The sequence below is a fragment of the Gadus morhua genome, chromosome 20 (genome assembly GCF_902167405.1).
Source record: "Gadus morhua chromosome 20, gadMor3.0, whole genome shotgun sequence".
NCBI classification, from domain to species: Eukaryota; Metazoa; Chordata; class Actinopteri; order Gadiformes; family Gadidae; genus Gadus; species Gadus morhua.
The window spans coordinates 6,403,416-6,431,185 of NC_044067.1; the positions used below are offsets into that span (position 1 = coordinate 6,403,416).

The 27,770-nt window shown below is 44.0% G+C and overlaps 3 protein-coding genes across 8 annotated transcripts in view; 2 read left to right on the top strand and 1 right to left on the bottom strand.

Annotated features, from left to right (window-relative positions):
• Positions 1-659: 659 nt before the first annotated feature.
• On the bottom strand, positions 660-4,676 carry uchl3 (ubiquitin carboxyl-terminal esterase L3 (ubiquitin thiolesterase)). 2 transcript variants are annotated; one of them, XM_030343919.1, is made up of 10 exons: positions 4,521-4,676; positions 4,336-4,347; positions 3,824-3,952; positions 3,506-3,662; positions 3,287-3,372; positions 3,106-3,153; positions 2,895-2,970; positions 2,712-2,770; positions 2,180-2,309; positions 660-1,236 (listed from the first exon to the last, which is right to left on the bottom strand). In XM_030343919.1, the coding sequence occupies exons 1-9, from the start codon at positions 4,560-4,562 to the stop codon at positions 2,226-2,228; spliced, it is 693 nt and encodes a 230-aa protein (XP_030199779.1). In that variant the 5' UTR covers positions 4,563-4,676; the 3' UTR covers positions 660-1,236; positions 2,180-2,225. The 2 variants fall into 2 exon arrangements, with proteins under 2 accessions (XP_030199779.1, XP_030199778.1); XM_030343918.1 differs by lacking the exon at positions 660-1,236 and having other exon boundaries at positions 1,598-2,309.
• Positions 4,677-4,900: 224 nt separating this feature from the next.
• Positions 4,901-8,052, top strand: commd6 (COMM domain containing 6). The gene is made up of 7 exons (XM_030342954.1): positions 4,901-5,183; positions 5,506-5,564; positions 5,817-5,882; positions 5,971-6,047; positions 6,202-6,370; positions 6,779-6,931; positions 7,096-8,052. Exons 1-7 carry the CDS (start codon positions 5,159-5,161, stop codon positions 7,144-7,146), a joined length of 600 nt encoding a protein of 199 aa, XP_030198814.1. The 5' UTR covers positions 4,901-5,158; the 3' UTR covers positions 7,147-8,052.
• A 271-nt stretch (positions 8,053-8,323) lies between these two features.
• The window catches only part of tbc1d4 (TBC1 domain family, member 4), a 32,975-nt gene continuing 13,528 nt past the window's right edge, over positions 8,324-27,770 (top strand). Inside the window, exons 1-13 of one of the 5 annotated variants that reach the window (XM_030342946.1) lie at positions 8,324-9,417; positions 15,444-15,572; positions 15,987-16,221; positions 17,616-17,860; positions 19,751-19,840; positions 20,153-20,257; positions 20,692-20,824; positions 21,340-21,431; positions 21,647-21,757; positions 23,119-23,232; positions 23,901-23,960; positions 25,725-25,951; positions 26,437-26,583. In XM_030342946.1, coding sequence (XP_030198806.1) covers positions 9,022-9,417; positions 15,444-15,572; positions 15,987-16,221; positions 17,616-17,860; positions 19,751-19,840; positions 20,153-20,257; positions 20,692-20,824; positions 21,340-21,431; positions 21,647-21,757; positions 23,119-23,232; positions 23,901-23,960; positions 25,725-25,951; positions 26,437-26,583 — 2,084 coding nt within the window. In that variant the 5' untranslated portion in view covers positions 8,324-9,021. Of the gene's footprint in view, positions 9,418-15,443; positions 15,573-15,986; positions 16,222-17,615; positions 17,861-19,750; positions 19,841-20,152; positions 20,258-20,691; positions 20,825-21,339; positions 21,432-21,646; positions 21,758-23,118; positions 23,233-23,900; positions 23,961-24,904; positions 25,476-25,724; positions 25,952-26,436; positions 26,584-27,770 lie in introns of those variants that run through there. The other 4 variants (XM_030342947.1, XM_030342948.1, XM_030342949.1 and 1 more) reach the window with 4 other exon arrangements.

Here is a 27,770-nt window from a genome sequence, read left to right on the forward strand (position 1 = left end):
CATCTCCTTAGGTACTATCTATACTTCTTTTTTCCCAAAGCCCTGCCACAAAACCCCTGACATCATCCTATTTGGGAATCAATTACAAAAACATGGGTCTGGAGATTATCAGTTAAAAATCAATGTGTTCAACTGGAAAATGTGATAACCATTTCTAAAACAAACTACTCAATAAGACGTTGGGACATGCCACCTAGAGTGGAACGATTGATTGATACGAAATCCTTAAACCCTTTTTGCTACCTCTGTAGCTTGAGCCAGAGCAAAAGTAATATCCATAATAAGCAGAGTATATGTAAACATTCTGCATTTGGCAAAAACGAATGAACCATTTTTTATGATAATTTCATCATTTTAAATCATTATATAGACAGTCAACGTACCATTGAGGTAGATAAACACTGGTCAAAGATAGAAATATAAATGAAGACAAGAATATGTTAACTTAAGTTTAACCTCAATAAGAGGTTCGTAAAAGATAGTTTACAGATTAAAAACCAGTCAAATAAACTCTTTAAGTCCTAAAAAAATCAACTGGTCTTCAAAACAATGCTGGGCTACACCATTTTGTCTGCCAGAAGAGTGGATGCCACATTTGTATACTGACATTTCTTCATTTAATGTTAGATGTGCTTCAGCAAAGTGACTACACAATCTGGTTGTCATTCATTGGTTTTTATTCAACACACATTCCAGCTCAATAAAAAAAAGAAATAGGCACCTTTCCAAAAGACTTTATCTTAACGTTTGAGTGAATCAGCTTTCCAGGCATTGTGCAATCAAGCTGTTTTAAAGACGTTTTTCAGTGCATCACTGCTTAGGTTAATTTGATTGCAAAGTATGCATTCGGTTTAAGTCAAGCTTTTTACAACACAATACTTTTTGAAAATAGTAATGACCAATTTTATAGTTTAATCTTCAACAGCCACAAAATGTATATTTTCAGAATTTACATAAAATAGTGTTAATATCTATACTGGCAGCCCGATTATGTTTTAAACAGGGTTCGACAGTGAATATGCATTTTTAATTAATTGTAAGTATTTTAGTTGCACAACACACTTGAATTCCTTTGAAAACCTCACAATAAATGCATGACAGACATGGAAGATCATTTAAATATTCCTTCTTTTAAATATATTTTCAGTATCTTGGCTGTTCTTTACTTTGTAAAAATTGAACTTTTCTTAAGGTCAGCACTTGCGAATGATTGGCAGTAGAATTGAATTCTGAAATCTTCTGTGTGGAAGGGAAGTGTCATAAACAAGAAATTTTTTATGATAATTTCATCATTTTAAATCATTATATAGACAGTCAACGTACCATTGAGGTAGATAAACACTGGTCAAAGATAGAAATATAAATGAAGACAAGAATATCTTAACTTAAGTTTAACCTCATTAAGAGGTTAGTAAAAGATAGTTTACAGATTAAAAACCAGTCAAATAAACTCTAAGTCCTAAAAAAATCAACTGGTCTTCAAAACAATGCTGGGCTACACCATTTTGTCTGCCAGAAGAGTGGATGCCACATTTGTATACCGACATTTCTTCATTTAATGTTAGATGTGCTTCAGCAAAGTGACTACACAATCTGGTTGTCATTCATTGGTTTTTATTCAACACACATTCCAGCTCAATAAAAAAAAGAAATAGGCACCTTTCCAAAATACTTTATCTTAACGTTTGAGTGAATCAGCTTTCCAGGCATTGTGCAATCAAGCTGTTTTAAAGACGTTTTTCAGTGCATCACTGCTTAGGTTAATTTGATTGCAAAGTATGCATTCGGTTTAAGTCAAGCTTTTTACAACACAATACTTTTTGAAAATAGTAATGACCAATTTTATAGTTTAGTCTTCAACAGCCACAAAATGTATATTTTCAGAATTTACATAAAATAGTGTTAATATCTATACTGGCAGCCCGATTATGTTTTAAACAGGGTTCGACAGTGAATATGCATTTTTAATTAATTGTAAGTATTTTAGTTGCACAACACCCTTGAATTCCTTTGAAAACCTCACAATAAATGCATGACAGACATGGAAGATCATTTAAATATTCCTTCTTTTAAATATATTTTCAGTATCTTGGCTGTTCTTTACTTTGTAAAAATTGAACTTTTCTTTTTAAAAGGTCAGCACTTGCGAATGATTGGCAGTAGAATTGAATTCTGAAATCTTCTGTGTGGAAGGGAAGTGTCATAAACAAGAAAGCGTTCAGGCTTCAAGCTTTGGAGAGGGCAATAACCGTGAAGTGGAGCTCCAAGGGGTCGCGTGCCATGAACACTTTGCACATCTTTGCGGCATCCTGCAGGACATTGGAATGAATGAATGAATGCATTTTGGTTGTAACCAAAGGGAAGGGGCAGAAACTTCCGCTTATATCCAGCCCCCCCTTCTCACAATTTTAAGAGTAACAAACAAATGACATACATACAGTGTGTTTGCATATACATGCATACACTTACCTACATATATGCATACACGGCTAAATATACCTATAAGGGTCAATACTTATATCCAATACATTTCCACCATAAGATGGATAATATCCTAAATAATGATAACCATAATTAGAATAACGATGTTCATCACCATTCTCATCGAGTGATACTACTCAATGTCTGTACTTATCTAACATAACATGAAATATGGCATTTGAATGCAATCTTGAGAACCTGCATCTTGGTGTGCTTTGTATTTATTTTACCTCCAGGAAAGTGTCTTCGGAGGTTTTTCCGTGGACGATGGGGAAAGGCTTGCGGCCATCTAGGCAAAACGACAGACCGTCACTCAACTGCTACATAGAAATTCATCTTTTCATCAATATTAGATACAGAAACGTCTGCATGCGCTTCTATATAAACATGTGTTTTGATGGCAGACAACTTACCTAGTTCGCACAGTTGTCCTCCAACGTTTACAAAAGATATGAAATGCAAGTCTACTTTATCATCTATGCTTGGGGTCTGAAAATTGAAAACAAGATGGATTTTACAGACGTGTTACATATCGGTCCATCACAACTGATGCAAAATGTATAGTTGGGAAATGTATAATAAAGTACATCTAAGATAAGTTTACAGTTACAATTTGTGGCCTACCTCACTCTGACCCTCCTGAGCACTTGATTCGTGGGTAACGCGCATATGCTGGAATGCATGGTAGACATTTTACAGTTTTTAATTTTATGTACACATTATTTAGTTAGCATTGGATAAGATAGTTACACCATTACAAAAGACAAATCTTTTGACATTTTCTCAAACTTTGTGCATATCCTACCTCATCTTTTTCTAGGAAGACTGCCTTTTCTTCTGGGCTCAATTTAGAGGATTCCAGCAGAAACTTCTTCAGTGGAGAATCTGCTTCTACAGAGGATGGAGAATGTGGAATTAATGAAGTGAGCAGGACAATGTGGTCACCACAACGTTACAATATCGTTCCTTCGTTGCACTTCATTACTCATAGGGATGGTATTACACATAGATGTTAAGCACTTACCGAATTCCAGACTGGCTTGGTTGTTTGCCACGGCGTGAATTAATCCGATTGTACCGCAGGCATTCCCAATGGTTTGCTTCATGAAGTACACATCAGAAGACACCTCTTGCCCCTCTTCTTTGATTCTTCCTTCCTCTTTCAACCTGAATGATTCATACTGAAACAATTTGAATGCTACGGGTTAAAATAATAATGTCAAACACGGTAGAATCTTAAAACATAAATTAATACAGATAAGTTAATGGATTGGGATACAAATTGATTTGCACAACCGTTTTAATACCGGTTATAAGCTACAATTGCACAAAGAGACGTTACCTTCTCCGTCACTGGGAAGAGGAGAAGAACAGCACACACTGGTTTTGGTACCATACTGAGGAGTTCTGGGTCCAACCCATAAACATCCCCAAACTGCCAGCTTGGACGCAAGCCCAACTGACATAGAAACTGACAAAAGGGAAATTAACATTAAAGACACGGCCCATAAAAGGTCTACGCAGCTGCTACTTCACATAATCATAACCCAATGCAATGCTGTAAAATCTACAGCGTTATATTACCATCTACAGTGTAGATTGGACAAGTCAGAAAATGTATTGATGGAAGTGATATGAATACTAATGGATTCAAGAACGAGCTCAAATAGGGCTTGGGGTGTTGTTAAAACATGTGTGGCGCAGTGGAGCGAGAGGTGCGCTGCGTGCCAAACAACATTGACTCACATCATATGTTAGCTCACTTTGCAAAAGCTGCAAACTTGTTTTACCCACAACCACGGTAGATCAGCCCTTGCCGAAGATTCAAATCAAAATCACTTTGAAATTACTTACTTGGTTCATTACCTAGAAGGAAAAACAAAACAAAGGGATATTGTCAAAAGAGTCTTGTATGACTTTATCACATTAGGCCACATTTACTGCACGCTTTTGTTGTAGTGGCTAAATGAGATGGCGTTCTTCTGAATGAATGACGATACAATTATGAATGGCTTCTCTATTTTGATTGTAATACTTACATCTGGATTGGCCTCCAGAGGTAACCAACGCTTGCCATCCATATCTGACGATGTTGCCGCAAATGTGTTTCTGAACGGTAACAAAATAGATTGTTAGCAGATTTGCAGACAGCCTGTTTGCTTTGACAGCTGACATGCGCTTCCGTATCTTCCGTATCGCAGGAACTAAGGTAATACTGGGGGGGGGGGGGGAGATTTTTTTAATCATGATATTATGTCGGGTTATGTATCAATCACACAATTAAGGTTTATTCTGCGCATTTATACGGTTTAATATTTTCATTCAGTTAGAAATATTGTTTTTGAAAAACAATATTCTCCGATGCATTAAACACGCATTGAGTTAATTCCCCGTGACTTGGAACAGTCCAGTGTCACGTGCGCCGTTTACCAGAAGTGGACGCCCAAAGCTTTACTTTCGGACAGGCTAATCTCTCACATTAATCATAACATTGAGATATAGGGTCTATATTACATTTGTTAAGACAAATAATTGATGAATTGTTGATGGTGTGTCACACTGACATATGGAAGTCGCGGGGGAGCTCTGTTGCCTTTTATAACAACGGACCATAACTCAGTTTAATCCGATTTTAGGTTCCTTATTCTTTCACATTTTCATCTATCGGATATTTAAGATGCCGGGACTTGATGCATCCAACGGTGTGTTTGAACTTCAGTTTCTAACAGACGATTGTCTTGCTGTGCCCTAAAGATAATGCTACTGTAAAGAGTTAGCATATTCAGGCTAAATGTGAACCCCAAGCCAAGCAATACTTTCTCATTAATGTAATTGCGTGGTACGCATATTGCTCTCATAGATTACTGTCTAATCGTGCTATAACTCAATATAAGCTGCAAGCATGCTCAGGGTCTCTACTCTTCCAGAACCACACTACAGTGTTGTGCTTTTCTTTGCAAAGCTATACTATTCTCATTGGGTGAAACAGTATTGAGGATTAATAACCTTGTTTTTGCATTTCAGGCGCAACTGAAGTAGTAGGTGACATTGGGACACTTTCCTTAGAGCTGTTCACGGACACAGTAAGTCTGATATTTCTCGTAAAACAAATACATTGTCTTATTTTAAATGGAATTTAGGGATAACACATTGTACACATTGTACCAATAATCCAATGGTCATAAACCAGTATGTGATTTACACATAATGTTTTTAAAAAATTATCTGATATTTTGGGCCACCAAGTGGCTCAAAATGTGCATAGCAGAATATTTAATGTTTGCTGTTTGGCTTCAGAAGAAGTTGTGGTTTTGATATTCTGGTGACCTTTACAGTGTCAGCACATTTTGAGTTATCTTCAAGGTCTCACCAGGGGGGTGGATTCATCTCAAATATCGAACGTGAGTATATCTAGTTTAGGTTATCTTCACTCAGACCACATCACCGTTTTATGTTGCTCATTCTTACCCGTGTTCTTATTCTGGGCAGACATTTCAGAGAAATGGAGTGAATCTCGATGAAAATGCTTTGCAGAGCATTATCAGATTTCTCATGCTGACGTTCAGGTACTTTCTTGGTTTCATGTTTCTTTGGCTATACTGCATGCAGCTCCCATAGCTCAATCCATTCAGCTGATGCTATTACAAATATATCAAATGTAAAACTAATCTCTCTATACAAGCTCCAATATTTGAATGAATGCCATGTTATCTTATGAAGGTCAGCGGGGAAGAGCAACCTCTCTTCAGGAGACCTGGTGTCCAAGCTGGAAGAGGGCTGTACCCAGTGGCCCAAAGCCTCCCTGCAGGTTGTGCACAAGCTGTGGACCGAGCAAGGTCCTCTGGTCCATAGCCAGCAGGAGGTCCAGGCCTTGCTTAGCATTGGACAGGCATGTTTGTTTTTATTACTATACTCCAACTGCCAATGCAGGGGATCCCTTGGTGCCCATTCCATTTTGAATACTGTAATGCAATAACTACCGACCATCAAATACATGCACAAAGTGAATTTCTAAAATATTGTGTCCAAATGTGTAGTTTGACCGCACCCCGTTTTGACCCTCCATTAATGTACATGGGGCGGGCTAAAAGCATGGTGCAAGATCGAACTGTACAACTATTTTAAATATTATAATAAGCATGTGCGTTTGTTCCTATTTCTATCTAGATTTCATGCAAATTCTCCTTTTGTACGCAGGTAGCTCAGATTTGATATTGCTTTCATGTTTTCGAACATGGCATGAGTACTGGATCACAAGCTTGGTATGTAACTTCTTGGTTTTGTCCTTTCTGTCTAGTTGGTGGACATGCAGTGGAAACTCGGCATGGCAGTGAGCTCAGATACATGTCGGTCTCTGAACTCTCCCTTTGTGTCTGTGCTGCTGAAGATCGTCGAGCCTTCTGGACAGATTAGTCAGAAGTCTTTTGAAATGACCATTCCACAGTTTCAGGTACATATTTATTACGGTTGATAATATTTCCTATAGTTGCATTGAACTTAGTCTGTGTTACTGTGACATATGAACACATAATTATCGGTTCATTTCAATACAAATTTTTGACAAATTCAGGATTGTTCGTTATTGGTATTAATAATCACAAAATGTATTTGCAGAACTTTCACAAGCAGTTCAAGGAGATGGCGGCGGTTCTGGAGACGGTGTAGGAATCTGATCCGATGGCATTGATTTATTTTTCAGTGCAACACTGGGAAATAGCTTGAAAGGATTAAATCAAGATGGCCAGACTACCGAGGTGGCTGTAAATGTCCAAGTTCACTGGTTGGTAACAGTTAATCTAAATGAAGTAACTTTGTTAGTTGGAGAGAGTATTATAAAAGAACATGCAGGTCTTTCAGCTCATTTACATTAGCTTTGCGTGTGGAGATTGCGGATGTTAGAAGCATACTTTGTGACTCTTGACACGACATAGTCCAATGGTCTGTTGTGGTTAAATATGTTGAAATGTTTTTATGCTGTGCAAGAAGACATGAGTTATCAATTCTATCAACAACGTGCCAACAATCTTATTTGTAGTAGAAATTGCAACATACTAATTGTGGCAAACCATGGATGGTTATTGTAAAGGCAAGAATTTTTTTTACTTTTTAATGAGTTGAAACTTTACTGCAACCCCAGACATCCAATGATCAATATTCTCACGCAAACATTTTCACAATCTTTTATGTTTAGAGCTGGCATTATGGTTCGTTGCTGACGATACATGTAGCACTGCCGCTATTTCTGGAATTGGCATCCAGTTGGCAACAGGGGATCCCCTACCGCGGTGCTCAATAAATATGCCCATGTGTGGTGGGGTGTGTGTTTTTTATAAACAAACAACAATGAATAAAAGCTCAATTGCAATCTGTTTGACATTTGGAATCCCATTTATGATGATGATGCCGACAGCACTGCTTGTTATTCTAGCATCATGTTCCTATCTTTACTGAGAAAAGAGGGTGGAGTGAAATACGATGTATCAGCAACATGGGAAATGTGACACGAGAGTGGTGTACAGTAGTAAGTGATTTGTACAGCATTACGATAAATAAACGACTTTTTCAAATCCATGTAGTCTGAAATGAAATAACGCATTATCCTAAGTCCCTCCAGTGATGTGGACCTGCCTAGCTGTCTGCTTTTCAACAGTTGTTTTTATGTATTGGTCTTCTTGCTGCACGTGTTTTACATGGAAACATTTTTGGCACACATTTTGGGATACACCAGAACATACAATTTTCCACACTGGCATGCCAACTATTGTGTACTGTATGGAAGGCGGGGCGTGCTGCAGCGCGGGTCACGTGACATAGACAGCTGAACGGGACAGCCCACTACCGCACATGCAAACCAAGGAACAGACTGATTTGTGGGTCTGCTCCCCTCCCTTCGCACGGCCTATGGAGGTACAGCCACTCCTCCAAGGCGTTCTTGTGTGGACAGAATCTCAGGGATGGGAGACTGCATTGAAGCGTTGCAGACGCACGGAATTATTAATTTCTGAAGACAGCTGTCAAACAGCGCGGAGGACTGGAGGCTGATGCAGCATTCTGTTTTTTGTTTATTTTTTTTTGTATGCAATTTCCTAGTGTAGCGCGCAAGATACATCAACAACAGGACGAGACGCGTTTGACTGGGAGTGTGGTTCATGGACAACTGTTTATCTCGGAGTCTGCCAACGCCACGTTTTAGAAAAGAAACTCGTGAACTTATGCATTGTTATGCATGTTACGCAAAAGCATGACAAAAAGTACCATTTGTGACATTTTCTTCGAAAATTAAGCCTACCGATTTGAAGTATCAAAGGACTGTTATGATCGACACACAGAGCACATGGTGCGTGATCGTACAAGCTATTGTGTGACTTTTGAAAAATATTTGGACGTATACAAATATGCTTAGGTAATATCTTATTTCGTGAAGGGGCAAATTGTGTACCCGGGCCGTCCATATATTGAATATTCATATTTTGTTTAGTTTTTTTCGCTGTCATTTAAGTTTTTGACCACTCAAGAAAGAAAATAATCAGATCAGCAGAGATGGAGAGTCAAGAGGAAAAGGAAAACAGCCCACCGAAATCGGACAAACGATTCAGTTTGTGGTACATCGGTTCGTCCGCTTTGGACAGACGGACTACCTTGCCCATGCTGCCGTGGCTGGTTGCCGAAATTCGGAGGAAGAGCGAAAAAAACGATTCTGGTCCCATCCAGGCTAGAGAAGTTCAGCTTGTGCTCATACCTCCATTCATCAGATGCGTCCCTTCCAATAACGCCAACTCATCTGTCTTCATATTTGAACACAAAGCACAGCTCATTTCTCGATTCATTCACAACAGCAATGATCTCACTTACTTTGCTTACCTTATCCGGGGGCAACAAGACAACCCCGAATCCCAGATGTCGTGTCACGTCTTCAAGGCTTGTGACCCCAACCAGGTAGGTGACAGAAATAAACACAGCAGCACCAGTAACACCAAAGTAATTGCAATAGCGCATTGCAATGCTTTTGCGGTACTTTCACGAGGGGAGTAATACAATTTATCTGACTGGAACCTGAAAGACTGTAGTGATGTTCCAGTTCCTGGAATCAGATACCTTTTTCGTTTTAATTTACTTCAGAATGGGCCCAGACAACATAGATAACAACCCAGTCAAAACAACGTTGTTTGTTTCTAGTATTAAGGATTTGGGCCAAGGCTACTGTGGATAACGCAACCTAGATTTGCCTTCAAAATAATCCCATGATCCTTCCCTTGCGGTGGATCGAGCATCTGGCCCATTGTCTCATGGAAAGAAACCCTATTTTAGATTTAACCTGATTATCATGTTTAACATAAATATTGAGAATCCTACTTGGAGAGTAGGTGGGAGTTAAGACTGACACACACACACACACACACACACACACACACACACACACACACACACACACACACACACACACACACACACACACACACACACACACACACACACACACACACACACACACACACACACAGTGTATGGCTCCTGGTCTGGTCTGCTCTGATTGGAGTAGGCATGCTGAAGAAGTGAAGGTGTCTCATACTGATAACGTCGGGCTTGGTCTGCATGCATTTGTATGTTTGTTTGTATCATAAACGCTACAGTTTGGGGTAGTGTGTCATGACTCCTGACATATGCATGAAGCAAGGTGCAGCTTGGGGCCTTCCTAAAGCCATGCTCTTCAGCCATGTGCTAGCATTTTCCCATGTCAACCAGGAAATGGGGCACAGGTCGTCCATAAAGTAACTCGCATATATCTTCAGGGATCGGTCTGCAATGCATGCATGGCTATCAAGTTTCCCCTGGTATGTAGAAACCAAGGGCTGGGTTGTTTGTCTTCTGGGGTAACCAGACAGAGAGAGAGAGAGAGAGAGAGAGAGAGAGAGAGAGAGAGTATGATGTATGATGCCACACGTCAGAGAGGAGGAACTCATGTACCTCCTCTGTACATCCAAGCACATGCAGCCATGTGAGCCATGAGAGGCAGACAGGGCCCCAGTCTGCATTGTTTCAGTTACGCAAGTCAAACAGGTTTGGTAGCAAGCAGCTAACAACATGTGCAAGATGAACCATGTGGAACCCACACCATTACCTCATTGAACACTGCATTATTCGTCTGCTTGCCAGTCCTGGTGTGAACACTACACCGGTAGTACGGATATACTGACCTGATAGGAGCATTACACCGGTACCACAGAGAACAGGAGCTTTCCTTTTGTTCTTTCTTTTAAATTTGTGCTGTCAGACCTACAAGTTTAAAATTAGTAACTGAAATAGTTGCTGTAGTTGGAGAAAGTTGATCATATATGGAGTTTCCTCTGCAGAGCCGGGTGTAAACAGCCTAAAGAAAGACCTATTTCTTGCACCTGTCGGTATGATGTGACGGGGTTCAAACTGAGTAGGGAGTCATGTTGCGTGGCTCATCGGAGAGGAAAGCAGGGCCATCGGAAAGGGTGATGAGTCATAGACCCTGTAACCGTGGCCAACCTGCACGCTCATCTAAATATTGAGCTTTTGTCACACAAACATGTGTGACAGACAAACGTATTTTTTTTAATATAGATTAAAATATGATAAGGTTTGACCCCTGAACCACAGCATTAAAGGATTTGGTCGGTTTGTAAAGACCCCACGTTAATTGTTTACATTGTTCATGTGAAGATGTAAATAATCCATGCTTTTGGTTCCACTGAACTCCTTTCGCAGTGTGGATGCGGTCTGAAACTAGGCCGTCGGTATTCCACTGACATCCATTATATCACACTTGTGAAGAAAAACACACAAGCTGTGTCTTTGTGGTGTCTTAATTAATTAACTGTCTGTGGCAGCTTCTAATAATAAAACAAGTGTTTTCATTTGTTATGTTTCATTAGGTGTTTTAGACATTGGAATAGCTATGTCTTAAAGACATTTCAGGACATTTGTCAGCTTGAAATCCACTGTACGCACTTCACAGTATGCACAATGACACGTTGCACACAATATAAGCAAAGTTTAAAGTTTCACATCTGCAAACCAACAGGGTGGGTTCACACAAACAGTCACAGGGGGCTGCATCGAAACAAATCAGTTGGCTTAATGCAGTCCCAGCCTTTGACCTGATTGCGAGTCTAGGGGGGTGGGGGTGAGACTGGCATAGCGTGGGCACAAATAGCACACTGACCTCACTCCTGTTCGGCCATTATCAGCTCAGAGGTGGTCATTTTGTGCCTTCACAGTGTTTACTGATTGTGTTTGACTTGGGATAAGTAGCCCGATGGGATCTCTTGACCTCACTTGTTAACTGCTAGGAGACCCAGTGGTTTGTTCTCCAATCTGGATGATGGCAGGGGGAAAGCCATCTCAGATTTGAGCGCCTTTGACAGCATGGCTTCTTAGAATTTGATGACAGCATCAAAGCTTTGGGGATCTGACTGATTTGTGATTTAGGTCTTGTATATCAATAAGGACTCTGTAATAAGGATTACAGAGTAATTTGGTGCTAGCAAAGATGACCATAAAGTCACTCGCACTGCTATCCTTGGATAAACAAAATAACTCTTGCATTGTGTTCCAAAGCATTTTCCTAAATCCTCCATCCTATGTGCCGTCATGGACACGGGCAGAAGTAGTTAGAGGTCAAGCACGAGGGAATATGCCGGCTTGAGTGTTGTTAAATAGGCCGTAGCCTGTTGATGCTCTGGGCCAATCACAACATCCAGACTTTATGGGCGTATGCCTGATAAATTAGTTCAACATTTTTCCAATGCGCTTTCTGCATAGGATACAATGGAATAGCTCTGTTCGGCTGCTGTGTTAAATCGCATCTGGAACTTAAACAAACAGGTGTATTCAACCCAAGAACACGTGGCACATTGCAGACGATTGTCTCTCTTAAGAGGTCGGGCAGCCAAAAATAGGCTTTAGCAGTTAAAAATAAAGTTATTTATAGTGCTTTGTTTTTTATCTTTTATTTTTTATTTATTTATGAATTCATCAGTTATAATGAAGTCATTATTTATTTATGTAGATGTATTCATGTCGCTTTTATTCTTGTGAGTGTGACACATACTCTGACACACTGGAAACTATTTAGCTTTCTTCTTCCCTTATCTGGACAGCCCTGATGATGATAACCCTCTTCTGTCAAAGCGTGCCAACAAACACAAGCCTGCATCATAGGTTTGACCCTGCACTCCTATTGGGCACCAAATCAGGCTTATGTCATCCCTCCTTTTCATTACACTCTTGTGGCATCATGCTACCCTATTACTACTATAAGCATATCATTATTGTTATCACTAGTCGCCTTTTTTACGCCTGTCTTGTCCCAATACAGGCTTATTGGAAACAAATTCCTTATATGTGCAAATCTACTTGGCAATGAATCTGTTTCTGACTCTGATTCCGCTAAGTGTAACCGAGACGTGGTCCTTACGTGCCAGCCGCTGTGTCCGCTCACGTTATTAGCCTGCCCCGAGAAAACCAGGCAGGAGCTGAGTCACACGGACCCAGCTCAGAAAGGACAATCCCGTTTAGTCCGACCCTAAGCCCTCGCCAGCTGCACTAGGTTATTATTGCAGGGTTGTCTCCATATCAGACACACGCACGCACACAAACCAAAAAGTGTTAGTGATACTGTCTGCAAGGGACTGACGTCGGACGAGTCGTCATGGGATCGGGGAGATGTAAAGCAGTGCGTGAAACAATGCAAAGTGGGCGGAGAAGTACAGACTGGTCCCTGCGTGCGCCACATGACTCATCGGTGCATACTGTACACGCCTTGCCTGGCTGTTCGACGCCGGATTGAATCTGTATCGGTTTCACACTACAAATAATTGATCAGATCAAATGGTGCCGTGCCGGGGCGTCATGGTGCTCATGAATAATCCAACAGGGCTTTTTTTTTATAGTATAGGTCACAGGGTGGGATGGTTTCGTAAATTGGGAAGGGGTTTGACAAGATAGGGTGCACACTGCACACCTATGTTCCTCTAATACATGATGGGGCCTGACGAGGTCTTTGCTAACGCTTAGAGACCTTATATTGTCTGTAAACAGCCTTAAGTCTGTGGGTAACAATACGTTGTGTCCATTACTTTATTCACCTGTATTTATGGTACTTGTTATCAACACTTCTGTTTGTTTATTGGAACCCGTTTGGTTTTCATTACAGGGATGGTTTGAAAAACCGTTGTGTAGTCGCCCAGCCTTCAAAAGCATGTTTTGAAGTTCAAAGTGATAGGTTGTGCACAGCGCACATCCTTGCAGACTTTTGAAATGAAGACTGTGTGCATTAACAGGTGTGTTTTACATTGGACCAGATAGGACAGGAAAAACACTTCTGTATACGCATTTTTGTTATCATTGACTCATGTTCTGTTTGGACACTACTTGGGTATGCTTTTACTGAGCTTGATTTCACAACTTTTTTTTCTCCAAAGGTTAGCATCTACCATAATCTTAAAAAAAGTTGTTTTTGGAAGATCCTCAAGAAATTCCAGAGGATTCAGCCAATTGACACGCAGGATCTCAGGCCCTCCCAGCTCTCTAACCTCTCCTACTGAGCGCTGGGGATTTCTGCGAGGGGAGGACGTATTCTCTGTCTCAACAGAGGAGCCTCTATATCTAGCGCTGCATGGCTCCTACCCCAGGGAGTCAAAGCACTTGTGTGTGACCTTTACAGAGTGTGCTGTTAAAATGGTTTTGGTAGCCACGGCAACATGCTGGTGGTCAGGTAAACCACCTGATTTTGCCTTTTATGAGGCTGAATTCCTTTCCCTTAATAACAGGAATTTGTCCTCATATGGGATGCCAATCCTTCTCAACAACCTGGGTATCAATTCCAATGGTTCCGGGTTCATGTTCTTTTGGTTTGGTACTTTTCCCTCCAAAGCGCCCAGGTGTATTTGAACAGCAGAATGCGTATTGTTCTTATCAGAGATCCAAATAGGAGTGCATGTGTGCAGAGTGCAGTGCTGCTGTTTGGTTAGGCAGTAATGTTTGCCTCAAAACACGTTGTTGAGCTGACCTTGGCTCTGATTACTCTCCATTTCATTTTAAAGAAGCCCACATTCGTCGGTAATCCACAGCAATTGGGTCTGTCAGAACACTCTGGTAGCAGATTGTTTTTATGTGTGTAGCCTCTGACTTGTCCTCGCTCAGCTCCCACCACAGTAGGAATCATGCCGCGGCAGTACTTGGACAAACCCTGTCCTCAGTTCCGTTTAGGCTTAAATAAAGCTTGGCAATAACCACTTTGTCTTGTGTAATTTATGTTCCCAGATTTTTACTTTCAAGAATGGAGGGCAGTGACAGGACCGCTATAAGCTCTGTGCCACAGTAGACAATCGAAGCAGTTGACCTTCATGTTGCTCCTTTTACCCAGGGTTGTTTTGTCTCTGCTCTCATGGAGTCCGGGCGTGTCCCTTGCTGGCCCAAAGCCCCAGCAAGCTCCGTCCCTGTTATTCTGTCAGGGTCTCTCTTTCCGTTGCCAACAATGTCCTTAAGTGTAATGCCGCTGTTTTTCTCTGCAAGTCTTTGATCTATTTCTTGTTGTCGCATGTCAGTACATCGCCAACCACAGTGTTTGTGTTGTTCAATGGATCAGACTGTTATTTACCGTACTTATGTTTTACAATGCTACAATATCTTACAGACCACTTTTACACACTGTACTCTCTGCAATCCTCTAGTGAATACACACATTTCGCTCAGTGAATGGAGAGAACAGTAGGAGAGTTAATAATAAAACGTCTTGCTAGCTTGTGAAGCTAGTTTTGTATTTCCTCTGGGCTTGAAGGAACAATCCATTCGATCCCTTTCCTTGCTTACGTAGTGTGCGTATTAATGTAGCCCCCAGCAGGGATGGGTTTACATTCCCTTCCACCCTGATTGTCCCTGTGCCTTCCCTTGTGCCGTGGGTGCAAACCCTAACCTTGTCGTCTCCACGTCAGGTTTCTGAGGTCATCAGCAGCATTCGCCAAGTGTCCAAATCGGCGCTGAAGGGTGACGCCAAGCCCAAACAGGAGACGGACGAAGCCTTCTACAACTCCCAGAAGTACGAGGTCCTGTACTGCGGCAAGGTGAGAGAAACACTGCAGTGTCGTGTGTTAAAGCTGCTCTAGGTAAGATTCTACCATGCCGGAGAGAGAGAGAGAGAGAGAGCAGTTAAAAGAGCAGAAGAGGACACCATTTTGTGAACAAACAACCCTAAGAAAGGTCCCTTCACCCTCTGCTCCCTCCTTCCCTACGTTTCTCCACCATTGAGTGTTGCAATCACTGACCTGTGATTGACGGGCAGGATGGATTACCTGAACCAATCAGGGAAACTCGAAACAGACACTGTCACAAAGCATTCCACTGATTAATAGCGGACAGATGGCTATGCCTTTACGATCAAATCACAAGCCAACAATGGCTCCCAAATCTCACACCACCTTTTTAAATGTCAAAAGATAATGAAGGCTGAGACCTTAACCAAAGCAAACACCTCCTAGGTGACGGTGGGCCAGAAGAAGGCCCCCACCACGCTGGTCGACGACTGCATCGAGAAGTTCCGACAGCACGAAGTGGACCGCAAGCGCCAGCGTCTGCTCAGCGGGCAGCGGGCCTCCGCCGACGGCAGCCCGGTGGAGTTCACCGTGGGCGGGGAGGGGGACCCCCTGTCTGCCGTCCTCAACGAGAGCCTGGAGGACATGGAAAGCCTCCAGGCGGAGCTCCCGGACGCTCGAGGTGAGGGCCCTCCGGAACACTCTGTGTCGATTAGTTTTTCCTTCAAATTATTTTTAGATGAGGGCCGCTACTATCGCTGAGTGTGTGCGCACCTTGCCCTTGGTGTTGCCCCGGCATGGCCGTTTCTTTCCTAAATTGAATGGAATGAAAAAGAATTCAAGGAGGAAGTTAGTCTTATTCTGTGTAACACTTATGCTGCCCGGATCGATGCGATGTCCAACAAGAGCTACGCAGCATATATAATAAAACATTAGACCTGTATGGCGCTTTTCTAAATACTGAAAGACGCTTTACAGAGTGAATCCAAAATAAAATCCTTTAATAAGGATGTTTATAAGTAAAAATATAGAATAGTAGGAGGGAGAGAAGGGAAGGAGGTTATGTTGTGAAGGTCATCTTAAAAAGGTGGGTTTTGAGGGCCTGTTTGAATGAAGTGTGAGTTTGTTAGCCTGTCGGATGTGGTTGGGGAGGGAGTTCAAGAGGGAGGACTCTCTTATCAAGATGCTTCAATGATGGCATCAAGCAGTCGAGTGTGTGTGCGTGCATGGGTGCATATGAATGTGTGCGCGCATATGACTTTTTCATGCGTGCCCATGACTGTGTGTGCATGCATTTGACTGTGTGCGTGCGTGCATATGACTGTGCGCATCAATATGTGCGTGCATAAGACTGTTTTCGATGCGTGCACATCACTGTTTGTGTTTGCGTGCGTGCATATTAATAACTGTGCATTTGACTGTGTGCGTGCGTGCATGCATATGAATTTGTGTGTGTGCCTGTGAATCAACGTACACGTGTGTGTGTGCGTGCATATGACTGTTTGTTGCAGGCAGATGACTGTGTGTGCATGCGTACTCATCAATGTGTGCGTGCATATGACTCTTTGCTGCGTGCTCATGACTGTGTGTGTGCGTGCACATGACTGTGTGTGCGTGCACATGACTGTGTGTGCGTGCCTGCATATGACCGTCTGTGCGTGCGTGCGCATCAATATGTGCGTGCATACGACTGTTTGATGCGTGCACATGACTGTTTGTCTTTGCGTGCGTGCATATAACTGTGTGTGCGTGCATGCATATGAATTTATGTGTGTGCCTGTGTATCAACGTACACGTGCACATGACTGTGTGTGCGTTCGTGCGTGCGCATCAATGTCTGCGTGCCGTGCATATGACTGTTTGTTGCGTGCAGATGATTGTGCGTTCGATACGTGCACATGACTGTGGGTGTGCGTGCATATGACTGTGTGTGCATGCGTGCGCATCAATGTGTGCATGCATACGACTCTTTGATGTGTGCACATGACTGTGGTTTGTGTGTGCGTGCTCGGTATGACCTTGTGTGTGCGTGAGTGTGACCTTGTGCGTGTGTCCGTCCGTGCCCCACGCCACCAGGAAGGAGCCTGTCCGGCAGCGCCAGCCAGGGCAGCCTGAGGGGCGGTTTCCCAGAATGCATCCTGGAGGACTCCGGCTTCGAGGAGCAGCAGGAGTTCCGCACGCGCTGCAGCAGCCTGGCGGGCGGCATACAGAGGCGGCCCCGGGAGACGGCCATGATGCCGCCCGCGCGCCGCCGCCATGCCAGCGCGCCCAATCACGTGCAGCCGTCCGACGCCGACAAGAACCGCACCATGCTCTTCCAGGTACGCCGGCGTCGACCAATCAGGGACGGGTTAGAATTTTCAAAACAAAGTATTTTCTTCAAGTCTAATTATTGACAATTTCACACACAAATTATATTAACTAAAAAAATCATGGACAAAATAACCCTAACCCTAACCCTAAGAAACATGAGGAGTTATTGAGCCTTTTAGTTCAAGTTAAGACTTTATTAATTTCCAGAGGCTAAATTGTTTTGCAGTGAAAGTGCAGCACAGTAACAGACATTGTACAACAGTATGGAGATTTGTTTCTTTTATTTATGATTATTACACAGGGGTTGTGCACAGTACATATACTGTATTGCACCCGATAAAGCTTGGAGCTCATTTTCATCTGTCGTCCCTTAGCAGGAGCCCTGTAAACAGCATGCCCCATAAATGTTTTTATAAAAATAATCGGGACATAAGATATTTATGGAGCATATACACAGAGAAATAAAGTGTTAGAAAATAAATGATTGCAGTAACAAAATACACAAACATTTTATGATAATACGGATGAACTAGATACCAGCCGAATGACAGCCGAAGGCAAGTCATTATTAAGAACAGACAATAATAATATAAAAGTTAAGAGCAGACAATCACACAAGTCATGTGTGATGCAGTTAACCTGATAAAACAACGACACACCTGTGCATCACAGAAAGTAAATAACAGATCGTCCGAGTATAATGTAATGACGTAAGTCAAGGTCCATCTTTCCCCATGATCCAGGCTATTATTGTTATTAGCTTTAGGCCTATCCGTGCCTTCGATGTGTCGCTCTTCTGACGGTACCAACACACGGGTCGCCATAACAACACACAATATCACACAGAATTGTGAGCGAACATGCCGAAGAAGGTGCAAGCACATGCTTTTATGAGGAACCATGGGATCCATTCATATGTGGTGGGACTCAATGGCTTACAGCCCGCTGAGGGGAATGAATGGTATATGCTTGTTCTGGATGGACGGAGGAAGCGACGACAGGGAATGTAATGAAAGGTTTCAAATGGCCCCACTCATTCGATGTCCTCAGAATTATTGTCTCGTTTTACAGATACAAATTACATTTCCCCCCTTTTATTATTTAGAAGCACTGACAACCTATTTGTTATCAGTCACATGTCGTTTGTATAATTGGGTTAAACACTCTGCCTTCTGCTCCTCTAGAATAAACGCCATGGCTGCTGGCTTCAGCTCTGTTTGTCATTCAATCCCTTTCTACATTTAGCCCAGTCGGCTGGCGGCTGTAGTGGCCGGTATAGCAGGCTGTAAATCATTCTAATGGGGGCTGGGTTGGAGTCGCAGACTGCAACGTAGACCATTCCTGCCTCACGTTGAGAGCCACTACCCATGAGGAGTTGGGCTTTATTTTTGTTGTTGTTGTTGTTGTTGTTGTTGTTGTTGTTGTTGTTGTTGTTTTTTAACTATTAACACTGGTCCCACACACTGGGATACCCTTTTTCATGACTAGCATTGAGCCCAAACAAACCCTTTGCCATTCCCCATACACTCATCCATTTGGCATGTATATTCACTGGATGAAAAGGAAGGCTAATATTAGGGCCATAGAAATAGAGCTAATATTAGCTGGCTAAAGTGGAGCTAATATGGAAAAGTAGTACACTGCACTCAACATGAAACTCTGCAGTCAATTATGGGAAAAATAATTTACCCAGGAACGGTGACCTTGATTTTGTGTTGCTGTATTGAGTGTGTCTGAAAATACACTGAAGGAGACTTTCGTTATGAGAAACCGAGGAGAGTGCAGGGAGTGTAATGTGGTTTCTCATAAAGCTGCTTGTAACCATCACACATGAAGGTCAAATACCTGATTGAGCGGTGCTCTGTCTGCTCTGGCCTTGGTCTTGTTTTACTTCACAGGTGGGCCGGTTTGAAGTGAACCTCATCAGTCCGGACAGTAAATCAGTGGTGCTGGAGAAGAACTTTAAGGATATATCGTCCTGCTCTCAGGTTAGATTGACTGCCTTTGACTTTCATTACACTGAATCGCATCCCTTCGGACTCTGTTACGATCCCGACACGAAGCTAAGACGCTGCGATTTAATCATTTTTTGGTCACATTCTCCCTCCTTAGATCTGTGTTACAGCTGCAAAGTCTCTTATTGTTTTTCAACAAATTCTTCTGCATGAATGTTTTGAGCACTCTGACCTTTTAGATTTTCATTAAAAACAATAGCACTGTTGGAATTGAGCTTTTCCTTTGCTGTTGTGCAAAGACAATCGCTGACCCCCCTTGTGTTCCTGACCTGACGTCTCCTACAGGGGATAAAGCAGACTGACCACTTTGGATTCATCTGTCGTGACCCGGTAGAGTCCGGCCCCAGCCAGTATGTGTGCTTTGTCTTCCAGTGTGCCAATGAGTCCCTGGTGAGTCACCTTGACATGACAAGACTTCTTCCAAAACAAACCGACTTCCTGTCCTTAAACTCAAGCCCTTTTTGTTATTGTTAATGGTTGTTCAATCCTGAGCCTGTTTTCCTGTGTGTGTGTGTGTGTGTGTGTGTGTGTGTGTGTGTGTGTGTGTGTGTGTGTGTGTGTGTGTGGGTGTGTGGGTGGGTGGGTGGGTGGGTGGGTGGGTGGGTGGGTGGGTGTGTTTGTGCACGTGTGTGTGTGTGTTTGTGTTTTTGTGTGTGTACGTTTGTGTGTTTGCGAGTGTGCGTGTTTTTGTGCGCCTGTTTGTGTACCTGTGTTTGTTTTGGTGTGTGTTTGTGTGCGCCTGTTGGTGTACGTGTGTTTGTTTTGGTGTGTGTTTTTGTGCGCCTGTTGGTGTACGTGTGTTTGTCTTCGTGTGTGTGTGTCAGGTGGACGAGGTGATGCTGACCCTGAAGCAGGCCTTCAGTACGGCTGCCACCCTGCAGAGCAACAAGACTCCGGTGCAGCTGTGTGAAGCCTGCCCCATGCACGGCCTGCACAAGCTCTGTGAGAGGATCGAGGGTGAGGGCACGCACGCACACACACACACACAGAAACACACAGACGGACAGACAGACACAGACACGCACACGCACACGCACACACACACACAGACACACACACACACACACACACACACACACACACACACACACAGGCGGACAGACACACAGACACACACACACACACAGACAGACAGAAACACAGACAGACGCACACATACTGACGGACAGACACACAGACACACACACACAGACGGACAGACACACAGACAGATACACACACAGACGGACGGACAGACACAACCAGATAGATAGACAGACACAACCAGATAGACAGACAGGCAGACACAACCAGACAGACAGACAGACACAAACAGACAGACACAACCAGACAGACAGACAGACAGACAGATAGACGTGCATTCACACATTGCCTCCTATCTCCCCTTATAGTTTTTTTTATAGCAGACTCTTATTACTCTGTGGCTGTTGAAGCCGTCTAACCAGTCTTCTGGATCCCTCCGTGTGTTCCAGGCCTTTACCCTCCCAAGGCCAAGATTGGCATCCAGAAATACCTCTCGCAAATGAGCGAGAACGATCAGGTGGACATTTTCGAGCGAGTTACGGTGAGCATCGACTCCTTCCCTCGCAGAGGGAAGGGAAAACGTTTTTCTTTGACGGGTAGAGGTGGTGAACTATTAACCAGCGTTTGGTGATTGATTGGTGGACACGGCTCATCGTAAGAACTGAAAGTACCCGGCTTCACCTTTCGTTCTACTGTTGTGCTTCCAGCGGCTGAGCACTAACAAAGTGCCCATGTGTCTGTGTCCCCTGCCCGCAGAAAATGAAGCCCTCGTCGGAGCAAGAGGAGAACGAGGTGGTGATCCTTCATCTCAGAACGCTGTGTGAAACCAAACAGAAGTCCCACCTCCACATCGGCGAGTGCCCGCAGGTAACGACAGACACGGTACAAGCTTGTGTGTGGCGAGGTGTGGGGGGGGGAGAGCTTTATGAATCGATAGACATGCTGAATCACGTCGCAATCCAGCAACCGTTGATACTGCAATCCTCCCTCTCCTTTTCTGTCTGGTGCACGCCAATGCCCTGTCCCCTCCCGTGACACTCGATAAACATGTCCTAAAGAATTGAGATTAATCTTGATAAATTAAGTGTCTGCAGGTTAGTACTTTACTCAATGTGTTTGGAGGACTTCTAAAGGTGAAAAGTCCTTCATTTGAGCTGGCTGCAGATTGGGACCTCTTCCAAAGAAATCTGGATTTCCAAGGTTGCATTCAGTTGGAGGTCACCCAATTCCAGTTGGAGGATCTCGGTTCAGAAACAATGACAACTTTATGCTCTGAGCCCTGATGTGTTAGCCCCGCCCACACCTACAGAAACGACTTCCAGCACGCAAACAAATGTAAATCCCTCAGTTCATATTTCAGGATTTCTAAATTATAGACTTATATTAAAAGCCCCTGAAGAGTCTACTGTTGGTAAAATAAGTGGTGCTTGACTTCTCTTGCCCGAAATGATGGTTAGATTTCATAATCCATCATTTTCAGTGTGCGATTGGTAATGCCTTTTGAAGCCTGCCGTGAGGGCATACCTTTCAGAGTCAACCTACCTTGACCTTGATGTTCGATGGAACATAACTGCCTCAGCTGAAATCGATGGCATATTCCAGTTTCAGATTGCGCTGCACTTCAACGTGTCTTACTAACCACTACATGACGCAGGACTATGTGCCTTAGGACACATTTATTATTATTACTGTGTGAGAGTGGATTCAGTTTTGTCTCGCTTTCGGTCTGCCAAAAATAAAGAACAGGAGTTATTCAACAAGGGCCTATGTACCACGGCCGCCTTCCTGTCACATTGTGTAGCATGCTGTCACATTGTGTAGAATGCTGTCACATTGTGTAGCATGCTGTCACATTCTGTAGCATGCTGTTGCATTGTGTACCATGCTGTCATATTGTGTAGCATGCTGTTACATCGTGTAGCATGCTGTTACATCGTGTAGCATGCTGTCACATCGTGTACCATGCTGTCATACTGTGTAGCATGCTGTTTCATTGTGTAGCATGGTGTTATATTGTGGACCATGCTGTTACATTGTGTAGCACGGTGTTACATTGTGGACCATGCTGTTACATTGTGTACCCCGGCCCCCATACTGATATGTTGTGTTGCGATGGTGTTACATTGTGGACCCTGGCCCCCCATGCTGATATATTGTGTTGCGATGGTGTTACATTGTGTCCCCTGGCCCCCATGCTGATATATTGTGTTGCGATGGTTTCGTGACAGAACTCGCCAAACAGCACAGCGGGAGACGGCGTCGGTGGTCGTTTCAAACTGGACGCCCTGAAGAACAAAGCTCGCACCTCTCTCACCAGCTCCCTGGAGAACATCTTCACGCGGGTACGCTGCCGTTTCATCTTCCAGATCCCCCATCTCGCAAAGTTTGATTTGCTTTTACTTTACCGTTTCATCTTTTCAGAGGAGCTCCCTGTCCTCCTTTCCAATTTGTATGCCGACGGCCTGTGTGTGTGTGTGTGTGTGTGTGTGTGTGTGTGTGCGTGTGCGTGCGCCCGCCTGTGTTCTTTCTGTATCATTGTCCTCCATGGGGATTTGGGGCTGACCCATATCTGCTAGTAAGGGCTCCTATAATTCCATCATCAACAGAGTCCTGTGATACAATACGTTGTTAGAGAGAGAGAATGGGTCAAACAATGACCTGCCGATACAAGTTAGAGCTTTTTATATCCAGTTTTTTTCTGATTTCACAAGCCAGCAATAGTGGTTGTTTCATTCAATGTGGGTTAGTGGTTAATAATTCACAATAGATCCCCCTTCCCAAATGAACTCATCAATCATTGCAATTTTCATTTGACCAAATTGAATCTGCCTTTAATATTGATTATCCTCTGTGTTTAATGATTCATAATTTATAATATTGAGAATAGCATTTAATAAAATCCACAGTGCCTGTAAGATATCAGAAGCTGTCGTACTTTTCTATGTGGTCTGTGTACATTTTGACACCCTGTTTAACTGAGCCGTACTTGCCCCATCTCCAATCTCCCCAGGGTGCCAGCCGGATGCGCGACCGCCTGGGGAGCATCGGTAGCATGAGCAGCTTCGACAGAGTGAGTGTTTCATCGCCACGGTGACGGGAGCGATGGCTCCCAGGAACCCCTTTGCTCAGCAGCTCGGGGAATATGTTTTTCTATCTCTTATTTTGAACCAACGCTATGTTAACAAAACGTTAAATACTGTTAAGAAGGGAGGACGAGAGTGAGGAAGAAAGCGGGAGAGATTGACTCTGGACGGCTGACTTGTATAAACCAAGACTCTTGCTCATCCATCAAAGAGAAAACCTTTTTGTTTTTTGTGTGTGGAATTTGTTGAAAGGTTATTCTGGGATGTTTCTCCGAAGCCGTCTGTAGATAAACAGCGCAGTAGGCGTGGGTGTGAGCGTGTTTGTGGAACTGTCAGTCGACCAATTTGGGAAGAAGGGCCTCCATTATGTCGTGGCAGGGCGGAATATGAGGGAGCTGTGTGATCAGAGTCAACCCCTGGATCTCCATTCCATAACTCCAAATAAATAAGAAGGGGTCTGAGGCTGTTATAATCATACTAAACACACAAGATGGGATTCAGGACATGACATTTAGTTTATTCACTTTCTGGTTTTTGACACTTTCTGTTTTTTTTTTTTTTTTTCACACACACACACACACACACACACACACACACACACACACACACACACACACACACACACACACACACACACACACACACACACACACACACACACACACACACACACACACACAGAGACACACACAGGCCCCTGCCCCAGCCGCTTGCTTCGGCTTCAGGTCCTCTCTGACCCTACCTCCTGCGGCCGTCTCTGTTGGAAGCGGTCCGTGTAGCCCTGAGCCCTGTGAGAGGCTCAGGATGCAGGAGCTCCACGCGAGCGAGGGAACAAAGCCAGGATATGCAGGCCTGTGTGTGTGTGTGTGTGTGTGTGCACAGCCAGAGGGCCATGCCTCCGTCCACTTCCTCCTTCGAGGATAGTAAACAGGACCTTAAGGCATGCTTGAGAAAGGAACCAGCACGCTCTCTTTTGGTAATGTGTTGTTCTCCTATCGCAATCTGCGTGTTTAGCACGTGTTTGGTGCTCTGTGATTGACTGTCTGCATCGGCGCTCAGTAAGTTGGGTCCATATTTGGTGAACGATCTCACAATCTCTCGATCCAGAAGTCTTAACAAGGGCAAAAGCCGTGGTAGGTTACTGATTATAGGAAGTGTGCGGCTTAGGTGCGTCTTCCCCATCATGAAGTATTGGGTCACGATGCTGTAACTTTTTGCTCTCCGCTAAACAGAAAGTGTCACTGCACGGGTCTGTCAGACTGCTGAGCGGGAGGTCTGTGGGGAAGCGTGTGGGGGGAAACAGATTGGAAGGCTTTTGGATACGACCGGAGCTCCCACAAAGGGCTGCCCCGCCAATTGCGTGTGGTTCTGCGAGCCACAGGACGTTGGCCATTTGAATACAATAGCTGCGGGAGCATGTTGTGTGAAGAGGCACGGGGTTGGCGCTAGAGCTACGAGGGTGTGTGGTAGGAGCTTGGTCGCCCGTGAAGGTGTTTTGCTAGGTGAGTACAGCGCTGGACTGGGGATTTGGGACGTGCTTCCAAGAGGATTTGGTTGTTTATGTTCCCTTCCGTCAAGTCAAGTGTAGTCATCCTTTTTATTATTTTTTTCCTTTAATTGCTTGAATAATTGACTTGTTATTCCCAGATCTGTGTATGTAAAAAGAAAAAAAAATTGAAATTCTATTCCAGTACAATCATTGACAGAGCGCTCCGGGTAAACGTCATCCCTGTTTGACCTCTGACCCCCAGCAGGACGAGGAGTCCCCGGGTCACTCCCCGCCAGCGCCCGCGTCGCCGTCCGGTTTCCAAGACGACGACCCGGGGGCCGAGGGCCTGCAGTTCCGCCGGCGCGCCCACACCTTCAGCCACCCCCCCGTCAAGAAGCGCATCTCCTTCGAGGGCCCGCCGGCCAACCAGAGCAAGCACCCCCCGCTCCGTCGGCAGCAGTCATTGGCTCCCGAGCTACTGCAGCACAGGTAACCGGGGGCGACCCCCGACCCCCCGCCATCCCCCCCCCCTCCCTAGTGTGCGTTCAAAGTCCGAGGTTAAGCATCTGCGTTCCCATGGCGACATCCGTCAAATGCTCTGTTTATTTTTTCCCGGGGGGGCATAATCGCTGTACCAGACACAGTTTGTTGTTGATCTTTAATACAAACAAACTAATGTAAAGCTAACATCATGGGATGTCTAAACCTAACCCTCCTTTTCCTCCTTACCCCAATGAAGGATTCCGAAACTAACCGTTGACCTTTGACCTAAACAGGCAATGTTGAGCTGAGAAATCCCCCTCAGTAATCAGCTCCGAACCGCGTTACCGTCCCCTGAACAAAAGCCCCACCAGTCACTTCCTGTCACTGTGTTCTTCTGTCCCCATGATTTGATATCCCGTTAACATATCCTTAACATTTCATTTGTTTTTGTTTTTGTGGCGTCGTCCTTGCTCCGTTGTCGCTCGTCCCAGTCCCGCGGGCGTGTCGCGAACCCGAAGCGTCTCGGAGAGCGAGACCTCCTCCTTCAGCCTCGCTTCCTCCTTCTCCGCTCCCACTTTCCTGAAAAGCTTTTACCAAGGCTCTCTGGGCTCGCTGGCAGACAGTGGGAGTCTCAAGAGGTGAGAGGGGCCTCCCCCAACGCCCCGCTTTGAAGCCTCCGCAAAGCATGGGTCTGGGTTTCAGATACACACCCACAGGGCTGTGGAGGAGCAACGCTTTAGGCTGGACGGCTGGGAGACACTCCAAGGGAGGGTCATTATTGTGTTTTAACAACGGTCAGCTTTCAACTCTTTTTTTCACCATTCCCGCCCCTTATCAACACGCTACGTCTTCCTTTTCTCTTCTTCACGAGGGAAAAAAAAAGAATGTCTCCCTCCTTCGCTCTTTTCTTCTTCTTCTACTTCTTCTCTGGTTTCTGCAGCTCCGCGGACCTAGTTGCCTCTTCCTCTTTCCCCCCCCCCCCCCAAGTAGGAAGGGATGCTGAATGGCACTGTGTCTCGCCTGACCCGCATGCGGATGCACGGGGTTGTTTTGCATGCACAGACCATAACCCCGGAATGTGAGCGCCTCTATTAACCGCACACTGGCTGCCCTGTTGATTTAAAGACGAATCGGTTTGTTGTGAGTCCTCGACTTGATTTAGAGTTGAGCACTTTGGCCATCGGCGTCAGTAAGACGCGGCAAATCGATGTTGCCTTGGTAATCGTGTCGCTGTTTGATGAGTAGCTTAAGCGGTTGCCTTCTGGCACCCTAGGGATCAACAGACTGTATTGATCCTTGATAAGGCTACATCAGCACTGTTTGGAGGGTAGCAACAGGCCACCAACATACAAGGGGGAAAGAACTGTGTGTTCCAAATAAATGTCACATAGTGACAAAATAAAATATATATCTATAAATATATTCACAGAATATATATATATAAAGATATATATATTTTTAAAACCTGTGTATGGGTCTTGGTTACATACAACAGTTTGCTTAAGACTTTTAAATATGCTGACTAATGTTTAAAATTAAGATGTATATTTTCCTTCATCGAGGCATTTTGTTTATTAATGCCACAATAAGGAAGCAGCTTGTACCCCAACTGCTGTCGTTGTTAGTTTTGATCTTTTTTGCGCAATCAATAACACAACTCCCTTCATACGTCTTTTCTTAATAACCTCCAACTGTGACACCAACAGTTGAGTCTCAAGGATGTCTGCGATAACAAATCAGCGACTCTGGCCTCTGAGGTCATTTCCTGTTATTCTCTAACCACAGGACCAGACAGAGTGGTGTGTGCTGAGCAAGCTCACCCATG